We start from the raw sequence: 22,043 nt of genomic DNA, 5'->3' as shown, positions 1-22,043 counted from the left end.
GGGAAAAGAGAGGATAAAATAGGCTCTAGTGTTTGTCTCTTGATTTTATCCGTTTTCTGTGTGTTGGCTCATTAAGAATCCCACCCGTCTTCCAAGAGAGAAACCAGTTTAGTTTCTCCTTGAAAAACTTTGTTTTCTCTCTAATGTAAGATAAGATATTTTAGGCACACCATACTGTTTGCATGGAAATATTACAGTTGAGGAGTTAAATGGCAGAAACTGCAATGGAATAATAAGCTTGAGGAAAGTAGTCTCTGGCAGCTGGTTGGAGGTTTTGGTTAGCAGCTGTAACAATCCAAAGGCTTCTAGTACCACAAGCTTCTTTCTTTCCTTTTTGGTTTACTTGTGATGAGAGAAGAATGACAGAAAAGGTCCAATTTTAAATTTCCAACATACTTGTATTTTTTTTTCTCTCGTGTTGGAAGGCTGATTTATTAAGTGACACCGAAGCAGGCTCACCGCTGGGGGAATGGCACACAACAGATCTTGCTATCAATCTGACAAAAGCTCCAAGCTAGAATTTGCATAGAAGCTCCTGTACAAAATGCCACAAATAAATAATATCATGTGGGGATGGCTGAGAGCAAGGAGTCACCAGAGTCCAAACCTCCCAGAGCTAGAGGAGCAGTCTGGCTGGGACATCACTGGTTTGAACAAAGGAGAGAATACTTCTCATTCTGGGGCAGCCTGCCAGGAACCATAAGAATCAGTTTATTATTGCTAGATTGATCTGAAATGAGGATAAAAAATTATGGAGCGTGGTTGTTCCAAGCACTATAGGTGGCTTGTTGTCCTGATGCTGTCAAATGACCTGGAATATCAAACTAGAGATGTAGCTGTCATTTTGGTCAGGATCTGCTAGCCCCAGAGCTGCCTTTTAGGATCCTTCCACAAGTGTCCTCTCACATATATCTGCCAAACTGCTGAATGAAAAAGGCACAAAGTTAACTGAAAAAATAGGGTCTAAGCCTGTTCTTTAGATGCACCTGACCTGCCCATAAAAATGTTATGAGATAGCTGTGTGGTCACCCCTGTACACACACGAAATGGAGGTGTAACCGTACCACGTGAGGGTACCCCCATACTAGCATATACATACACCTGATCTGGATACCAGAAGCAATGCGGATGCTACCTTTCAAGACTCAGCAAAGATTAAGTATCTACATAAGGTCCCAGTGTCCTTGGCAGCTTGTACAGCCCATGGTGAAGACCACACAGCTAGATCATACAATGGCTTGGGTTGGAAGGGACCTTAAGGATCACCTAGTTCCAGCCCCCACAGGTCTTTTCTAATGTTTGCCTGCCAGGCAAAACAATCTGCTTGCAGTGCATATTTAATCTTTGTTAAAAACACCTGCCATAACCCTTCAAACTATACCAGTGTTAGGATTGCCCAGTAAGTATTAAAAAGTCGGGTTATGCCAAGGCTGCTACAGCAGTATTGTCCTAGCCACATTGTACATTCCTGAAATTTTCTGTCTGGCTTTGAAGTGAACAGTGTAGCTAACTATACTTTTACATCTGGTGTCAAGTATATGAGAGATTTACTGCACATTTTGCTTGGATCCTGTAAGACTGAGAGTATGGCTTTTTCTTCATTTTTAATTTTTGTTTTTAACCACAACTCTGTTGATAAAGAAACCAGAAGGGAGAAATGTGTTAGTTAGTATATTATGTTGTATGTGTTAGTTTAGCAGGCAGAAATGTGTAAGAACAGTCAGTGTTCAATCATCTTTCTTCAGCCAGCCAGTGGGATCACACTAATTTGGGAATCTTGTTGATAACCATTACACCATTTGTCACCAGCAGTGTCACCATGTGACACCATAGGATGAATTAGTGATTGAAAACCCTACTTTCGCTTTCAGGTGCCTAAATCCAAAATTTAAATCTGCGAAACCTTTCACAGCTGCAATCTAACCTTTGAGACTCTTGAACTTCCCACGTGGCTGAATTCCCAACTTCATGCGTGCAGGCAAAGCTTTCCAAGAGCTCACAGCGTGACCTGCGTGCACGCAGCGTCCAGCCTGCACCATGGGTACTCCAGGAGCATAGCCCTTGGATCTGGCCAAGCAGGAAAACAAAAACAGACAAAGAAAGGTATGTCTGGTGTATAGTCTGGGCACATGCCTGAGACACTCGGCTGCAGGCAGAAGTCCACCTTTTGCTGATTTGGAACAAGGATTTGAAAAGAAATATCTCGCCTCTCAGGAAAGCATCAGAGTGGCTTTTCCTTTGACTGTTTTTAGGCCTCCTATTTGGAGCAGTTCTGCTCCAGCAAGTTTTAGAGTCATTCCCTTACAATCAATGTTTAAGTGCTTTACTCAAAGTGAAACAACTATGTCTAAGAAAAAGACAAACTATTAATCTACAGGCCGCTAACCCAACCACAAATACTTTTTTTATACCTCGTGTACAAGACAGTACAGTTCATGGAAAGGTTCTGGTTTAGCCAAAACTCCCCACCACGGTAAACACAATGACAAAGTGGATGTTTTTGACTGAGAGATATCAGCTAGTGATATTGGAGGCCTCTGAGACATCCATGAAGAGAATCATTCTTAATATAGCTATTCTAATGGAGGACATCAGGTAGTTAGTTGGCTGGAAGGGTAGCTTTGTTCTAGTGCTTTTTCAAATAATTTACACAGTATTGCAGTATTTTGCTTATGTCCACAGTCTTAGCCTGGACATGTACAACATATATAGTTATATATTTTACTAAAATGATTAAGTTACTTTCATTAGCTGCTATGGCATATTTTATTTGCTATGGTACTGCTTGCTTTTATGAAAACTCTGCTTCCTGAGTATCTTGCTGGAAGACTGAAAAAGCAAATCATACAAATGACTCAACTTCTCAGTCAATATTCCATTTGCATTGCAGTATCAAATGCAAGAGCAAAAATAGTTGTAGACCATTTGAGATTTAATTAGGCATGCTGCAGCTACATCAGCCAAATTCCTGACTCTGTACAGGCAAATGCTATCAAGGTAGATGCTATGTTCATGATGACTTATCAGCCTGCCTGCTGAGGTTGTCCATAACCAGGCTCAGATTTTTTGTCCTTGGGCTTCCTAATTGCCAATCTTATTTTGCTTTTCTATGCCAGCTCAGAAGAACCACCATTCATCTCCCTAACTTGATAGAGAGATGGGCTTACAGAAGAGAGCTGAGAGAAAGGCCACAAAGTTTATTAAGGAGTGTCTTTCGTATGAGGAGGGGCTGAGAGTGATGGGACTGTTTAGCCTGCAGAAATGAGGGCTCAAAGAATTATCATCAAAGTGTATAAATGAATACCTGATGGGAAGGAGGTGATCAAACACTGGCATAGCTTGCCCAGAGAGGTCTTGGAATCTTCATCCATAAAGCTATTCAAAACTTGACTGGTCAGGATCCTGGGCACCCTGCTTTGGGTGTCCCTGCTTGAGCAGGGGGTTGGACCAGAGGGACCTCCAGAGATCCCTGCCAGCCTCAGCCATTCCGTGATTCTGTGATAATCTTTTTTATATTTGGGACAGCTGAATGGAAATGTACCGGTACCAAACAGCACAATTTACCCATTCTTTAAAGTCAGGATGGCTATGCCAGGACTGAAGTCCCAGCTCAGGGTCACAGAGCATGCTATGTGTTCATTCTTCAAGGTTCACATGGCATGTGGAGGGAGGTTCAAGATGTCTATCAGCACAAACTGTCTGCACAAGGGCAATAGCTGGGAATGTCTAAAATAAATTGGTCCCTACCCAACAACTGTAATATCAGTGTGGCTGGGATCTGACATGGATCTGGCCAGTGCTGACTTCTGACAGAACAAATTTTAAGGACACTGATGGGTCCTCTGGAGACAAGAATGTCCTGCTTCTGTTCTGAACATCTGAGCCATACCCTGGGCATGAACAAGAATAGAGGGTATTGCTAATATTACCACTGGTGAGAAAGATGATTTGCTGCCCTCCCACCTGATAAGTTTAGGATTAGCTCTTCAGAAGTTTTATTCTCTTTCCGCATCCCTCTTTAATTATGGCTGATTTTACAGTTGTGAGTTGAGGGTTTGCTTTCTTTCGGCAGGTGATGGGTGCACTGCTGCTGGTAGGCCCTAGCTCCTGCTTGTGTCCCCCCTGGAGACAGCACCATTTGCCTTTCTCCAGGACTCTTCCAAACAGTGAGTGAGCAGTTTGGGTAAAGCAGCAAGCAGGACAGGCTTTCTTGACAAAACTATACGTTGTGACTCAATAAACCTGGTCCTAGGCCTCTTTCATGCCCACTGTTTTTGCTCCAAGTTGGTCACATCCCAGCACCTGGTGGAAAACTTGAGAATTCAAATGCAGACACAGACACAGCAAACATTGTTTATTACAAAAAGAAAGCGTGAAAAAACTTATCTAGCTGGACTGATTTCTGTGCTGTTCCCTGCCCTTCTATTCCATCCCTTCCCTGCAGATGATCATAATTTAATCATCAAGCATCTGACAGAACATCTGTGGTGATAAATGAGAATTTTAACCTGAGGTAGCAAGCCAGTGCTCACCTAACATTTCACAGAACAGCAGACTCCTTGGCTGACCCAGCAAGCAGTTGCCATATCAAGTAAATGATACCAGATAAGCAGATATCAATACAAAACCTATTGGTCTGGTATTTTTTAAAAGTCTTGAAACTGTAGGTAGCTGCAAGCCAGCATTGCAGAGATCTCTGCTCTGTTTATTAGAACCTAAAAGCCTTCCCTTATCTGTTGCATGGAGAGCTGCTCAGGAAATTGCTGAAGTCATGGTGGAGCTGTCTGAGTGACGTGGTGACTGAGGGTGCTGGGGAGGCAGCACAGGGTTCCTTCCTGCATAAGAGAGCCACCATAAGGGAGACACTACCCCAACCAGCCAAGACCTTTGGAAAGCACAGGCAACATGTGTCCTTACTATCAGCCACACTGTCAAAGAACAGATCAAATCTGACAATTGTATTATAAAACAAGGCCAGGGAACTCATATCTTTTGTCTGTGTGATAAATTACCCAGGGAGGGAGAGAGAGTAGGGTACTCAGACTTGTCCCGTCCTTTGTGTCCTTATCCACTTCTGCCTCCTGCGGGCTGGTAGCCTGATGTTTTTTCCTCACTGAAGGCTAGCAAGAGATGTGTTGCTTCTTTCAGTCACAGCAACTTCATCATTATTGGCCATAAAGAGAGTATTTGTGGTCTGACTGCTCCAAAGCAGATGTAAAGGAGACTCCAAGCAACCCCTTCTGAAATGGTTTTGCATGCTGCACTGAGGAAGGTAGAGATTATATCCCCCCGCCTGCCTTCCCTAACTGCTGTACCTTCAGGCCTGGAGGTTTACATTTTCCTCTGATGCATTTTGTGAGTGGACTGTTCCAAGATATTTTCTCAGAATGCATCCAAAAAAAGCACTCTGAAAAGACTAGGATGATAGAGTGAAAACAACAATACGCATTTTGTGCTTGTTTTGCATTTGGGCTTTGAGAATGCTGCTGTGAGAGATCTCCGCCTTTCACATTTGCTGGTTTGAGGCAGAGGCATAACTCCAAAGCTCTGCTACTGAAGTATCCTTGAAATCAATCTAAAGGTTGCTTTTGAGGTCACAGCCTTCAGGGTGAGGATCAAGCTTAAAACAGTTTTAATTTTATTGTTGTTAGTTCATTTTTGGATCTAGGTGCATCAATTTGGGTGAAATTTAGCTGCAGACATTCAGATCTGTTCCTCTTGAACCAAGGTTCTTCAGGGGTTTAGCCCCTAGTTTCTATTCCACATGTATGCAAGGTATAAGATATAAAGTGTTTCATATTTTCCTACTATTAAAAAGATAAATTGTAAGATTTCTGATATCTAAAAAAGATAATGACAACGCTAAGGGGACAGCAATTGCCCAAGTTGAATTCACTTTTAAAATCCATTGCCTGAAACTGTCCCAGCCACATCTCTCTGCATCTCCCATGCTGGGCAGATAAAATATGGATTTTGATACCGCAACGACTGCTTACTGTGCAAGATGCTGTTCCACAGAAGGACTAAACAGCGGGGGGTGGACTTGGGCCCAGTGTTATTATTAGTTGTGTTCACCAAGCCAGCTATCAGTCAGAAAATATTCAGCTGCCAGCTGTGGGCCAAACCAGGGCTGGGGTGAAGGAAGGTTTGGGAGTGTCATGAGGGCATTGCAGATGATCAGTAGCTGTTTTTAGACTAAGCCATGTGATTTGTTATATTCCCTTTGTTAATTGTCATGCTGCCTGAAAACTCAAACCTTGTGCTTTATCCAGGGAGAGAAGCTGACATTAAACATGGAAATCAACACTGAGTTCCATCTGACCCAAAAAATCCATTAAAGAGGTGATAAAACTTCAGTGTTGAGTTCTGGGAAAACAAAGTGAAATATCTCTGTTTGGCACGGCCTATTTATTCTCCTGCGTTAAAGGGCTCTGTGGAGAAAAAAAAAAAAAAAAAAAAAAGGACAATCCGAAGGAAAGTAGAAATTAATCATGGACATCATCTACTAGATTACCATATGTATTATTTTGCCAGTGCAGGACTGAGTCCTTTAATACTTCTTTAAGCCTTTCAGTCCCTAGGGAGCATGATCTATGGACTCTCTGCTGATCAGCAGAAGATAGGCATGGTTAAAGGCTAAAGCTACTTACATACTGTTGCTCCTCCTTTTGGCTTCAGCAGTGCTCTTCTCTTCCCTGGGGGACTGTAGAAATGGCAGACATCGCAGTTCCTCCAACCCATCTTAAAATTTCATTTTACTCTGAAGAAAGATGACCATAAAATCATACCTTTTTCCTCTCATAGTTTAGCTTTATCTAACTGTAAGGACAGAAATGGGTCAAATGTTTGTTTCGACAGAAAGGTGTGATTTGGCTTTCTAAAACTTGTAATGGAGCAAAAGCTGGCATTCACTTCCCATAGTCATTAACAGAGTGTAGAGTCTAAACAAAACAGGATTCTAGTGTGGTTTGTGCACTTTTTAAATTAAAAATAGTATTTTGTGGCTCTCAAATTCTGAAAACACTTCCTTGGGTGCATCTGTGGAATTTCTCTGACAAAACTGAATGTAAACTCTTTTCTTGCCCTTTCACTGGAAACCTTCATTTCTGTATGTAGTTATTTGTCCCAACAGTGTGTCATGGGCTGGCATCCTGAGTGCAATAAGATCTTACATCTGTATCCCATTAATGTCACCACTGGTGTGACACATTGGCTCCTCTGGTGTAGGGTTGTCTACTGATCCAGGCTTTCTTTTCAGCTAGGCTAAAAAAGATGACTGTTTCAGAGAGGATGTTAATGAGTTCTCTTTTAATTTGTTTCCCTCAGCTTTGTTTGTTAGATAAATAAGACAAGGGGTAATCAGTGAAGTGGCAGTGGAGAAGTATAATATTCTACAGATTATACAAGTATCTTGAACGTATGCTTTTATATTAATGCAGGCAACTTTACTTCTGAACCTCACTGCAGATAAACTACACAAATTGTTAGGATTTTATCTAGGGATTCTTAACTGTCCAAAATTCTTCTTAAACTCCCTTCTTTATTATCATTTGGCAGAAATGCTTCTTCTATATTCCAACAAATATTGCAATCACTTTATTGCTAAACAGATATGCTGGAGAAAGCATGTGCTTAACATCACAATATTTAGCACTTAACATTTGTTAACATTAAATAGTAAAGGTCTCTAAGTCGTACTGGAAGACGTTTCCAAAACCAGTTACTAAATTAGCAGGCTATTCAGATGAGCTGTTGAATACAAAATATGTCTATGCTGAACAACGCCTCTGTTACAAGAAAATAATCTGCAAACTGACGTTTTCACAGCCACTCATTATCAGTGCTCCTGATTCTGACAGTTCTGTTTCTATTGGTATTCAATCATTCTTGCTCCTATTTTCTTCTCTTATCAAGAGAAACAGAAAACACAAGGTAGGTGTCTCATATATAGGGCTAGTCTCGAGAATGTCATTTAAAAATGACATGGAGGGAGACAAAGAAATGGAGGAGGTGGAAAAGTAGAAATAAAAGAAAAACATTTTAAAAAATATCCGTGTGATATATAAATATAAATAGTTATATAAGTGAATACATAAACAATTATATAAATATACAGATGAAGATGGAGTGCACAGAGAAAGGCCAAGGGGCAGTGTTTACAGCTTGTTCTGGATACATGGAAATGGTTTTTCACCATGAGGTTGGACAAGTCCTGGAAGAGGTCACCCATAAAAGCTGTGGAATCTTCATTCTTGAAAATCTTCAAAACTCAGCTGGGACAAGGCCTTCAGCAACCTGACCTAACTCTGACGTCAGCTCTGCTTTGAGCAAGAGGTTAGACTTGATGATCCTCCAAGATCCCTTCCAAATGGGGTTACTCTGTGATCCTGTGTGGGTGTGTTTGTATACGTACGAGACAGAAAACAGTGATCATGTGAAGTGTGGGGGCAGAAGATGTAACATCTACATAAAAGTATGCAAAAGAATATGTAAAAAAAAAGTTCATTTTTCATCTTTGTATTCTACAGGTCTTTGTGAAGCCATTTTTGAGGCCATATTAGAGCAAATTTGAACTCACATATGCATGTTGCAAACCTCAACTCTACAAGTTAGGGTGTGATGAATCGTATCCCAAAACACAAAGTCTGACAGGCTTGGTATATACATTAATTTTTTAGTCATTTTCTGATCTATATGCTGGCAGCCTGAAAGCACCATTCTCCAAGTGAAGTGGATTATCGGCAGCTGCAGAGCTGGAATTTGAACTCTCACCTTAAGAATGCAATATCCACACACGAGCAAACTGGAGCATGCACTCTCCAAGAGAAATATGGTGTCCACAGCTGGCAGACAGGAACTGGTTGTCTTGTGCCAGTCTAAATTGGGAGAGGAGGATACACATAATTTAGAGCATACTTTTCTTATTACTTTTTGTGTTTCTTTTCTATTTATTTTTATTTTATTTTATTTTATTTTTTAACAGATGTAGCTGGAAATTAAACTCAAGAGAGCTATTAAAGTTATTTTAGAGATGTTACCTCTTCTTTCCATTTGCTTCACTGAACCCTTAATGAAAACATAGAGCTTTAATGATTTTGTTCTTGCTCAGGCAAAGTGCTCATGAATACTGCTGGAAGTTTTGCCTGAGGAAAGCCTGCACAATCAGGACAAAAACTGTGAAGTTTGGTGGTGGTTTGGAGGGGTTGGAGACTCAGTAGGGTGACAATCTTTGATCTCTTACTCAATATGGAAGAGAATTTAGGTAGATTTCCTTCTAGTTACAGTCTCTTAATATCTATGGTCTTCCTCCATAAGGCATTGGGTATTTTTGCTGAGATCCAACATTTTTTAAAAATGAAAATAGTTTTCCACCTAGACTATTGTAATCTCCATGGCCTGACAGAAGAATTTGGGATAGTTTTGCTTCACTGGCTTTACACAAAATAAATAAATAAATAAAAGCTCACTGCAGCTTAAAATTAAAAATGGATTGCTTGGAATCCTTCCCTTTGCTTCAGACCCAAGAGACAGATTTATGAGTGTTTGTTTCTTTGTGTACTGTTGTACACTCTACAGGTGTACAGGTGGATGTTGTAGAGAAACCAGGTGGCCACATACGGCTTGAAGAGAAGCTTTGTGGGTGTATGGGACAGACTTCTCACCCTATTTTGGCAACTCATGTTTTTTCTAACATTGGCAGGGACCTTGAGAGGTCCCTAGTGCAACCTCCTGCTAGGCAGAGTTCAGAGCAGGTTGCTCAAGGCCTTGTCCAAAGAGGGTGATTCCACATCTTCTCTGGGTGAACCTCTTCCAGTGCTTATTGTCCTCACAGGGAAATTTTTTTCCCCTCATGTTTCTGGTGCAAACCCCTCCTGTTTCATTGAGTGACCACTGTCTCCCATTCTTCTGCCTGGCACATCCATAAAGGGTTCACCTGCCCTGTAACCCTCCTTGTAAGTATGAGAAGTAGCCACTACATCTCCCCAAAACTACCTCTTCTCCAGGCCAAACTAGCCCAGCTCCCTCAGTGTCTCTTCACAGGACAGTGCTCCAGCCCCCAGACATGTCGGTGGCCCTCCCATGGCTGTGCTCAGTTTTCAGGAGGAATTAAACAGAGCACAATATTCTGGTATAATTATTTATTACTTCAGATCACATTTTGAAGAATTTGTGAATTAAGTGTATTTTAAGAATTTAAAGGAGAGAAAGACTGACTTGAAAATACAGAGCTGGAAGCTGGGTTGTATGTAACTATTTCTTTTTAAACTTTAGATATAAAGCTCATCAGGATCTCTCATTTCTTTCACTGAAAAGATACATCTCCTCTACTGCAGCATAAAGCTGCATAGACTTTCATGTTATTGTTGATACTCTGGTCTTGGAACAGATTGTGATTTAAGTGTGGGAGAGCTGAATCTCCCAGGTATAGCAATATGGAGTGATATAGGAATATTTGTTAAATTAACTTTGGTATTGTTCATTTTAAGATCTCTCTCTGTTATGTGATGAAGTTAGGATACTTACAGATCACATCCTATGGAGCCCTGTAAAGAATGGATAGGTTCAATTACTCCATATTGCAAAAGCAGCAGTGCTTTGGCTTTAATACAGCCAAAATGTAGAAGGTAAAATCTTTTACAGTCAGTGAACCCCTGTGGAACACAAGACATGAAACTGAATTTTCAGTGAACAGGACTCCAGTTCTATAAAATAATGAGTTCAGGACAGTGTATAATGAATCATCTCAGCACTGTTAAAGTGCATTACTCAGGTTGCTGAGACTTCTGAATAACCTATCTAAAACACACCCCTTCCTAGCTATCCACACAGCTGAAGCTGTTGCCCAGACTCTCATTTGGTATTTCAATTATCGCCACATCATCTTCTCGGGCCTTGAATAATGTATTCTTTCTATGATGATGTCCATCAAACACACTACTGCTCAGATCATTTTCCCAGCTCCTCACTTTGACAAAGACTCCCCGTAGAAGGCAGCACACAGTAAACATTAATAACCTAATTGTAGCAAGATGACACACACAGTTCAATGCCTACAGTGAGTTCTTCTCTGCTGATTTCAGTGGGACTACAGACAGACACAAAGATCTACCATATAAATGTACTACAGAACCCATCCCAGTACCTTTCCTTCCCCTGCTCTTTAACCTCTCAAGTCACCTCTTTTCCCTCTTAAAATCAACATGCTCTAGGCTCTGCAGACTCTAGTTTGTCTTCTGAGCTACTGACATCATTCTTTCCAAAACCTTTAAAGACTTTTTTCTTAATCCAATCTCAGTTACCGTTACTCTTCCTGATTTATCGACCATCATAGCTAGCTAGCTATGTATTTGAATGTTTGTCCTGCACTAGCTCTGTGGTTCCTCTTGTTCTTTTTGGCCTTGTTTTCATGTTATCATTCCTTCAGAAGCTCACCCAAAGATGATCATGTGGTGATCCTCGCCCACATTCCAGATGCCAAACAGGTTGAATAGTCTCTTCAAGATACTTATTTTTTCCTCCTTCAACCCTCTATATCTGGGTAGTCTTCTACTGAAAACACAAATTCAGATATCACCTCCATAGTGGTGACGAACTGGGATGTATTTTTTCTGTCTCTTCCTGCTGAAGACATTATTTAGGCCTGTCTCAAATGATCATGCAGATAGTAAAAATAAAGCTCTAAGAGACTTTTCTTGTACCTTTAAACATGACATCTGTGAACAACATTGCTGTCTCATTTGAGAGGTGTGGAGTATTATGGTCATCATCTCAGACTTAACTGTAGGTTTGACAACTAAGCTATAGCCAGTGTACACCTAGAAAGATTATTTGTATGCAGCCTATTTTAAAACATGGATTTTCCATCCATCATTATGTCAAAATTATCATCAAAATATTTATTGCTAAATACTTTTTTTCAACATTGTATTCTGTGAATTTAAATCTAATTTTAGCCTGCTCCCTAGAATTTTTTCTTGGACATTAACTTTGATTGTAATGCTCTTTTCCTTGCATACTTCCACTGATTATTCCTCGTAAGAGGAAGCATTAGCTGCTTGACTTCTCTTCGAAAGCAATTCCTGCCTATCATATCTCAAGCAACAGTGAGAGTTTACCATTTGATCTCCATCTTCATTTGATCCAGGATGCAGGCTTCCATCACCCACATTCTGGTTCTTTCGAACAAGTACTTTCATACTGTCTCCTTAACAGCCCATCAAGCTTGGACAGAGCTCTTGAGAAGCATTAGAGTTATATATACATGATAATTATATACTTTTAAAGTCATCATCATTGTGATTCCTACCAAAGTCTCAAAAATGCCACTTGTGCTGAGCTGCCTGCCCATTACAGACCAACAGTGTCTCACTGTCTGCAGATGCTCCCCATCAGCTCTCTTGCCATAAATCGTGTTAAGAAGTCTCCAGGAAGGAATCATGTCCTCTGTTTATATGGCATGATAGGATGCTAGCCCATGGCAAGTGCTGCCAGATTTTACAAGGGTTTCTGGGGGTTCTCTAACTTTCCTGGCTCAAGATGTTAGTGTTGAAAGCCCCACCAGCTCCTGAACCACTGATTTCAGGCTTCCTCCACAGAGCTGGCTCCCATCTGGGCTACTGCATGCAGGAAAAACTGAGTGCTGAGGCACTCCTAGGCTTGAAGGTACTTCGGTACTTCATCTGGAGATACTTTGCTCAGAGGTATTTCTTCTCCAGGTCTGGAAGACCTCAAAAGGCCAGGCTAGAGAAGGGTGACAGGTTGTTCTACCTCAAGAACTGGGGAGATGGCTGAGACCTGCTTCCTCTGAAAGTCTGTACTACACTTGGAGAGACCTCAGTCTTCACTGTCAGCAGGGAACCTATCTGAAAGCCCATTTATACATTAATGTATTTCTGACATATCCAGGTATGGAGCTGTTTGGAGATCAGTTCCTGGAGGTCTCTCTGAGGTGTAATTAGTGCCTCTGTTTGATTTCCGCCCCCCTCTTGCTGTCTGGCATACCTCACCCTTGCACTGCAGCTCAGAAGGACCTGTGGGGTGGTGCTACATGATCTATTTCTGCATCACAAAGTGCTAACAACACACCCTAAGGATACTGTTAGTGCAAAAAGTCTGTCTCAGCTTGTGGCATAAAATATGTCACATGAAGCTAGACTGGGTATGTGGACTACACATCCTGAAGAACTCTGGTTGCCAGTAAATATCCTCCACTAAAATAAATTATGGCCTCTGTTGCAACAAGTTGTATATGTATGTATGTGCATGTATATATATACCCGTTGGAAAGCTTCACTGTGTAAGTAGGCTGGAGAAAACAAAGACCACAAACCACATGTATACAAGCTTTATTTTTTGCACTGTTTCCCTCAGCATCCACTCCAAGTCCACTTGGAGACCACTGCCACTGAGCCAGAACGTGGCCTTGACTGACCCAGTTCTGAGGTTTGTGTTAATTAGCAGAAAGGTCCCATCCCTGCCGTGCTTAGGTTGTAACAGCACTGATGGGCATGAGGTGCCCTGTGTGGGTGCAGAGTGGGACCTCATTCACTGAAACCCCTCAGCAACAGTTATCATAAATACAAACTTATCATCAGAAGCTATTATTCTGTACTTTGATGTAATTTTTAGAAGTCTTCATATTTCATGCTAGCAGTTGCATGAGTACAGCACTGCTCCTGTGCTGCAGGTAGGTGTAAAGCAGGGCAGCCCAGGGCTTACAGCACTGCGCAAGAACTTGGGAAGCCCAGGATCAAGTTTTGACTCTGCCACACACCTGCCTTTGGGTTTCAGGCAAGTTATATCAGCCTCTTTCTAACTCACTCTTCCGCTGCCGACTGAGCACCGATGCTTCTCTGTGTTAGAGGAATATTATGCTGCTAAATGCAGTCTCAGGACAGTATGGCAAACACCATACAGCCAAACGTCATCTCTCTGTGGTCAGGTTGTCCAGGCCACAGCTGAAAAGTCAGCGTGGGTCTAACAGGATTTATTAGCTCAGGCACAGTGCCATGTGAATGCAGTTGGGCTGCTGCTCTGGAAAGAGTACATCTGCTTTTGTGAGCCCCTGGCTGGCTATGTCCCGAGGCAGCTCAGGGATTTCAGCACTGCGTTCCCAGAATCAGAAGTGTCGGGTGGAGGGGAAAAGAGACCCCCAGCAGAGAGCCAGCCCAGGGTGTGCAGGAGCTGGCTTGGTGCTGGCTGTGCCAGGCCCTCGCTGCCTCCCCACCTCGTGCACCTGCTCCCCGTCACCCCATGTCCTGTGGGGTTCGTGGGTCAACCCCAACAGGTCCAGCTCTACAGCTGAGGAGCCACGGTGTGTCGGTACCCGTGGTGCTGTGGGGAAGCAGAGAAATCAACGTGTCCCAGATGTGGGGTCAGTTTAGCCGATGCTATGAGGAGTTAACAGATGGGTTGGAGCTAAACGCATCCAGAACCTCCTGGGTGCTTCCTTACTTCATCCTCGCTTGTCTGTACTGTTGGGTCCCCGCTTACCAGGGAAGCAGAGTGCTTTGCCAAATAGAGATATGGCTAGAAACCGCTAGAAATCGCTCACAAAACTTATACTTCAGGAGTTCATGAGCGATTTTCCCGGGGTAATGAAAGTGGTGTTTCAACGAAGAGGCTTGGGAGGTTGAGAGATTGTAGGAACCTGGCAGAAAAGAAAAAAAAGAGGGGAAAATAAACGGCTCGAGGTCTTAAAACCAGGGATGAAAGAAGGAAACAGATTTAATTACCACACACTGCGGGAAGGAAAAGGGGGGGGGGGGGGGGAAAGGGAAAAATGAGGGAGAGAAGCGAGCGGGACGAGGTTTCCCGAAACAGCTCAGGGCGAGGACAGGGCGGCGTTGCGGGGAGCGGGAGCGAGCGGCGGGGCCGGGAGCAGCCCGCGGGGGGGGGCTCGGGCAGGGCTGGGCGGGCGCTGGGGGCCCCCGGGGCTGCGGAGGGCGGGGGCGCGGCGCCGGGCGGCGCTAGGGCCGGGCGGCGGGGCGGCGGGGCGGCATGGCTGGGAGCACAGCACCACCTACGTCCCGCGCATCCCCGCCGAGCCCGCACGGCCCCGCTGCCCGCGCCGCCGCGGCCGCCCCCCGGCATAAAAGGGGCGGCCGGGGGGGGGACGCGCACCGGCGGCCCGGTTTGCCGCCGAGAGGAGAGGATAAAGAGAGGAAGGTGGGGTGTTTTGTGTTGTAGTCTTTTTTTTTTTAATGTTTTATTTTATTTTTTTTTTTTGGAGGGGGGACACAGAGCTTGCATGTGGCCCGGAGCTGTCGCCCCGTCGGGGCTCCTCCGGCCCGACGGGGCGAGCTGGCGGCGGGGCCGCCGGGGGAAGGCAGGGGAGTAGGGGATAGGGGATAGGGGAGGCGGCTTCGCCCCGCCGTGCCCGAGACCTGGGCGAGTGTGGGCGGGGTGCGCCCCCGCGCCGGGATAAATAGCGCCTTGCCTCGCCTGACAGCCCGGCCCCGGGGCGCACCGGGGAGCCGGGAGGGAGCGAGGGGGAAAAAAAAAAAAAGTTGGGGGGCTCTCTGGGACTCCGTTCCCGCCGGGACCTGGCTTTTTATTTGCTATTTGTTTTTATTATTTTTTATTTTTTCACCCACGGGCAGAAACAGAGGAGGGGGAGGACGAGGGAAGCCCCGAGCCCAGCTTTTCCCCGCTCTCTCCCCGCAGCGCAGGGGCGATGCTGGAAGCCGCCGGGAGGTCGCAGCGTGCGGGAAGGGGGGTGAGAGGCGAGTGAGCCCCCGCCGGGCCCTGCGGCAGCCGCCGAGCTCCGGCGCCCCCTCCCCTGCCGCCCGCAGCCCCGCACCGGCCCCCGCCGCCCCTCGCCGCCAGAGGAAGGGAGGGAGGGAGGCTGCCCTGCCCAGCGGCCCAGGATGCAGTTTCGCCTCTTCTCCTTTGCCCTGCTCATCCTCAACTGCATGGATTACGGCCACTGCCAAGCCAGCCGCTGGAGACGCAGCAAGAGAGGTGAGCAGGGGCTCCCGCCGGAGGCACCCCGGGCAGGTGAGCCCGGCCCCCGGGGGGCGGTGAAACTGGGGGGGGGACACACCGTGTTGGGGACTCTGAGCCCCGACGGGGACCGCCGCTGCCAGCGCCGTCGGGCTAGATGTTCGTCCCGGGGGGGCAGCGAGCCCTCACCCCGAGAAGCGACCCCGAGAAGCCGTCGGGGGTCTCCCCAGGGGGCTGCAGTGTCCCCGGTGTGCTCCGCGGACACTGTTCAGGACGCCCCCCGGTCCCTCTCCGCGCAACGTGAGGGAACCCCGCGGGGCGCAGGGCTTAAGGGAGGGTCGTGGTCGCGCAGGGGGCTTGGGCTGAGGGGGAGCCCCGGGAGGGATCCTGAGCCCCAGGGTGCGGGTCCGGGCGGCTCGGGAGAGATGCTGGAGCCGGGCTTGCCGGAGTTGTGCGGGCGGAGCGGTGAGATGTGCCAGTACAGCACCCATGTGGACAAAAAGGTTACTGCAGCTCTGCCCTAGCTGTCAGGGCTATCGGGGGCTCCCGTTTGATTCCTTTTTTTTTTTTTTTTTTTTTTTTTTTTTTTTTTTGGGGGGGGGCGGCGGTGATTGACCTTCGGTGTAAAATGTTTTTATTATTTGCATATCCGAATTATTCTGTTGCCCCTTTTCCTGTGCTTTTCTGGGCCATGTCTGCCCCCCTGTTTCTAAAGTTAACTGGAAATCAGGTGGCTCCACTGCCAAGAAACTGGGTTTTCTCACCAAATTGTGCTAAAGCCTTCCTTGGAAGGGGAGGGAGCTGACATCTTCAATGTTAAGCCAGTACAAAACTTGCAAAAGGAAAATAGTTTGCACTTTCATGCATGTGTAAGCCTCAGAGTGGGTACAAATGCAATTGCAAAGCAATTTGGTTTTGATGGGTTTTCAACAGATGGTTTCCAGAATTTAATTTTTGTGTGTGTGGCTAAAACGATAGCAGTCCTTTAAAGTGACCAGGCTATCTGTGCTAACAAAGGGGATACTGTGTCTTTAATTAAATGTGGAACTACTTAGAGTGCTGGCTAGACAGCGGAGGGTGATAGTGGTATTTCTGCTTTACAACAGAGCTTAAGGATTGCATTGTGGGAGTACTGAAATGAATAGACATCTAACTTGAGTTGTGTGAATTGTCCTCCTGCAAAAACTTAAGCTGGTTTTAATTGATCTCATGTTCGCTGATTGATCTTAGACCAATTGTTGTGCTTGTTGAACAACTGGCTTTTCCAAAGGAGATTGATTTAAATTAGGTTTTAGTTTAGTTATTGGATAAATAACATCGGTATTGACAGTTGACTTACTGGCACTGTTTTGTGCTGTCACCTTAGGGTTTTGGTTCGTGCTTTGAAGAATGCAGTCTTTTCCAGTTAATAAGCCTAAAGAAGTAAGCACAGCCAGTTTTAAGTACTGAAAGCAAAATCTAAGAATGTATTCAAAACTGTAATAGACATTTGCCATGACACATGCAGTCTGAAGTAATGCTTTCATACAGGACTCAAAATTCCAATAATTTCACAATTTTTCCATATCCCATCTGCAAATAATCAGGCATTCACTGTGGGGTACTGGCAGTTAAAATTTCTCTGGCATTCTGTTTTGTCTGTTACATGATCTCAGATGCTCCATAATATCATTTTCTTAATGAAATAAAATTTTTGGCATAGATTGAGTCTCCTGTGCGGTAGAAATCGATTGCATTCAGTCTGGAATCACGGCAAATATCACGTGTAGCTGACTTCTTTCGTTTCTGAAAAGCAGTTAAATTGCGTACCATAAACTTTAAGTATATATATATGCCTGTGTTGGTGTGTGTGTGGAATACTCTAGTAAACAAGAATTTAGTAAATCTGAGTGGACATTTCCAGACCTCTGTATCCCCTTCTGCTTTCAACTCTTTCTCAAACCAAGGCATGCAACATTGCAGTAGAAGGGGAACAAAAAAAAAAATCTGTGCTTAGAATGTGGATCCTACCTGGCATTGACTTTTGCTTTGTTAGTCAATGCCACAATCTTAAAAGTTACTCTTTAAATACTTTACAATCAACAGATTCTGCTAGCTCCACTGCTCGACTTAGTTACTTTTGCAGCTCATTTAAAACACTGCTTTGCCTAGTTCATTCAAACCGGAGCCTGTACTTCCCTCAAATCACTCTAGCAACTTCTCCCTTTGGAAGTCTCCATCCTAAGAAGGTGATTATGGTGGCTTGCCTTTCTTTCAGAAGCTATTCTAAAATATACTTAAGGGTTTTATACCATAAAGGTCAGTAGTCCAATTTCACAGCTAGTTTATTTAATATCAAAGCACCTTCTTTCCCTTTCTTGTTTAATTGTATAACTTGATTTCTCACTTCTTTTAGATACCTATTCGCTTGCTCACTTCAATGAAAAAAATTAATCTTTTCTTTGGATTTCTCTTTCTCCTTAGGAATCAGTATGAGCAACTTCATGTCTTAGCACTTCACTAAGTCATGAGAGACCAAGCATGATTCTCCTCCTCTTTGAGAATTGAGGAGAACAACTTTCCTAAACTTGAGATCCAAATGGTGGTATGTAGAAATAAAGACTGTCAGCCTGGTTTACCAGGAGGAGCAATGGGTTTCTGCAAAAGCATCAGCTGAAAATAATATAGGTTTCATTGTAAACAACCACCAAAAATTAGTTGCTAAAAGAATTCTCTAACAAAAAAGTCAACACGGTAGCAGTGTCTGCATTGACAGGAAGACTTTGTAGTACAGAGAGACTATCTGGAGTTGATGAGACCGCTGCTGGAACAGCAAAGAAGACACATTCATATGGCAATATTGGAATTTTCTTGCAGATCTTGGATATAAGTAAAGCTGTGAGTGTAGGAATTTTGTCTCTCTAATTAGTTCATAAGAGTTCGTACTTAAGGAGTGTGATAAAGGTTGCCATAAATACTCATCCTCTGGATGTTCTCACACTGTGCTGGATGTACATAAAGAAAGGGACTACATCTGCGGCCATATGTGAATGGTAAGTAACAATTGTGATGGCAAAATATCCACAGGCAGAAATAGGAGAGCCTGGGAAGGGAAGCTTCCTCAAGTGTCAGCAACCCAATATAGCTCTTTGTAGGGTGCTCATAGGATTACATGCATATATGGAGGAACGTAGTTGCTGGAATCAAAATTATGCGGATTAAATGTGTATCACCTTAATGGAAGATGGATATCTTGACCATGCAGTGGTAATTAATTTGTTACATGGATTTTCAACTAGAGGAAAACTTATTTAGATATAAGGGCTGTAGCTTTCCTAATATGCTTGCCTGAGAAGCAGGTAATCTTGGAGCCCTTCTCAGCTGCATGGGAAAGATTGAGGATTTGATCCTTAGGAAAAAGAAACCTGTGCTGGAAATACCTGATTAAGGTAAATACCACATCTGTTTTTACAATAATTTTACTGACTCCAAAGAGCAATGTACTACCTTAAACAACAAAAAATCATACAATAAAGAATATTTTTTCATTGTCTAATAGTATCCAAACATCTTATCTGATCTAACCTCCTCTCTTTGAACTTGAAATGTGTTACATTTGGAGGACAGTGAATTTTTTGTCTGTAGATCAAGGCTTAAAATCCTACTAGGAAGCTATACTTTGAACTCTATGTTTTCCTCAGGTTGTACATTAAATACTCGTAACAATTTGTAAAAGACATGTTAACACTTTCTGGAGTGATTACCCAGGTACCTGTGAGCAGTAGAAGGTAGCTTCCCTTTTTCAATCCTTCAGTCTTACCACTTAGGATAGTTAGTTATGAAACATTATTTATATACTCATCCTACTACACGAGTAAGAATATCGTAATACTGAAACTGTTGAAAAGTCAAGCTGTAAAATTTTTGGCTATGTATGCTCTCTTGTCTGGTAAGTCTGAGGAAGCTTCTTGAACTTCAGCAAAAGCCAGAACTTCTGTGTGAATGAAGGAATAACAAACTAGGTAACGATGCACCGTGCTGAAGTGGATTGTGAAGATTTGCAGAAGGGATGCTCAAAATGCCAAGAGTGGGATTCAGATTGAAAGTGGACATCTAAGTTCAGATGCTTGATTCAGTTGCCTCAGGTAGACTTCTAGTGCTGTGTGTGATATTTAAGATGCCCTTCTGTGCCTGGCAAGTTTGACAGGTGATGTACTTGATGTCCTGGAGCAACAACTGGAGACCAGGCAGGATAGCGTTGGAGCAGGTCACGTGCATCTAACACCCTGAGGTGTTTTGAGGCTTGTTATGATGGATGCTGAAAATGGGGAGCACATAGCATAATACTGATGTATGTATGCTTTTCCTTTCCTGTATGCATCCATTTGGCTTCCATTATAGGTCACTTGGAGTGAGGATACTGGGCTAGAAGGGTGTCTGGTCAGACATAGTAAGTCTATGCTTTTATTATTTTGTATTAAAACCTGTAGGAAGATTTTCAAAGTGCTCTTCAGTGTGATGAAGGACATATTTATCTGCTTGACAGCTTTGGTTTAACTGTTTGCCTTCCAATTTTGGGGAGCATGCTTCCTGGGGCTTAACTGAAACCTGTTGCTAGAGCAGGTCAAAATTCATGACAAATACCTAAAGTGAGGGTGCTTACTAATTAGGGATGATAAGGTCATAAAAATAAGAATGTTGTTTCACACTTAAATGTATTCGCTACAGTATACAGGGCTGTGTAATTAGTATGATAAAGTAAACTAGCACGGTGTTGTTTTATAAAAGTTGCTTTTATTGAAAAAATATGATGTTTTTTAAAAGATAGAATGTGGAAGAGGTGATCAGTATCAAAACTGAAGGCATAAAGAAAGAGAATGGTCTTTCTTTAAACTCTTTTGTTTTGTTTCATTTTCTTTTTCTCCCTACTTCTGCCAAAAGTCTGACTATCCCATGGAGGTCTGCATTTCATTTCTGATCATCTAGGTATTTTTTTTTCATTACTAAAAAGAAAACTTTAGCTATGTAAGTTGATTTGTTTCCATAGATTAGAGGGCAATGTCTAGTCAAACCTGCAGATCATCACAGGTTGCGTATTTTTCCCAGTGGACTGTACATCAAAGTCAGAAACTTGTAGCTGAGTCATAACATCCCTTTCCAAAAATGCATCCTTGATTATAAACTGGGGGGGGTGGAATTCACGTGACTACACATTATTATCTGCAACAGAAACGTCTACGTTTTCTTTTAGAATGGATGGAGTGTTAGTCAGTGGGGCCTGTGGAGCTTTTAGTACAATTTAGTTCACCCTATAGTAGATGTCTGCCTTTGATCAGATAAAGCATTCCCCAAACTCAATAAAATTTAAATAAGATGAACATTTGCCTCTATCTATAATTGAAGTGTAATTCAGATATGTATTGTTGGCCTCTAAGGGAAGCTGAAATCAACACCAAATGAGAGGAGATGCACCACATCCAACCTTCTGACCTTTGCTATTAAAATTACATGTTGGTGCAGCTCTTTTAAAGTTAACAGATATAGTCCCTGAAGAATTTATTTTGTATTAGTTGTCTGTTTGATTTTTAGACATATAATACTAAATTAAATAACTTTTTTCCTCACATATGCCCTCTCTTTTAACCTCAAAGATTTGTTCAGGCACAGTTGGAGAACCTTCTGGTATTTGTCTAGACTCCAAGTATTTGCTAATCCTTTTCTTGGTGAAAAGCATGACTTCATATATGTTGGCTATTGATAATGCACAAGTGTAACAGCTTGATCCTTTCATCATAGGCTGCTTTAGACACCAAAATTAGGTGCTGCCATGGTGTGTATACTCATTGTCTGTGTAGTGTTTGTTCAGCAGATGCAATGCTTTGGAAAGCATTATTTGGGTGCTGCAAAGTTGCTTTATGCATGTGCAGTGAATCTATTGCTTTCTGGGCAGTGGTATTGGGTTTAAAGCCTGTTAAATCTCTTCCCAAAGAATTGTAGGTGTAGTGTGTGGAAAAAGGGTTGTGAAGAGAATCCAACTATAATAAAGTTGGATTCTGACCAATACACCTTACTAAGTGAAGTGTCAAGTGGATCCTGCTTCTGAGCACCATCAGACAGAT

At 43.2% G+C, this 22,043-nt stretch overlaps 1 protein-coding gene across 8 annotated transcripts in view; it reads left to right on the top strand.

The window, feature by feature from the left end:
* Window positions 1-15,014: 15,014 nt before the first annotated feature.
* The window catches only part of RSPO2 (R-spondin 2), a 112,993-nt gene continuing 105,964 nt past the window's right edge, over window positions 15,015-22,043 (top strand). For 5 of the 8 annotated variants that reach the window (XM_084509733.1, XM_084509731.1, XM_084509737.1 and 2 more), the window contains exon 1: window positions 15,515-15,999. In XM_084509733.1, coding sequence (XP_084365859.1) covers window positions 15,870-15,999 — 130 coding nt within the window. In that variant the 5' untranslated portion in view covers window positions 15,515-15,869. Of the gene's footprint in view, window positions 15,169-15,514; window positions 16,000-18,957; window positions 18,978-22,043 lie in introns of those variants that run through there. The other 3 variants (XM_084509732.1, XM_084509736.1, XM_084509738.1) reach the window with 3 other exon arrangements.

Source organism: Aythya ferina (assembly GCF_964211825.1).
Source record: "Aythya ferina genome assembly, chromosome: 2".
NCBI lineage: Eukaryota > Metazoa > Chordata > Aves > Anseriformes > Anatidae > Aythya > Aythya ferina.
The sequence above is the reverse complement of the archived record's forward strand: the minus strand, read 5'-3'. Positions and strand labels throughout refer to the sequence as shown.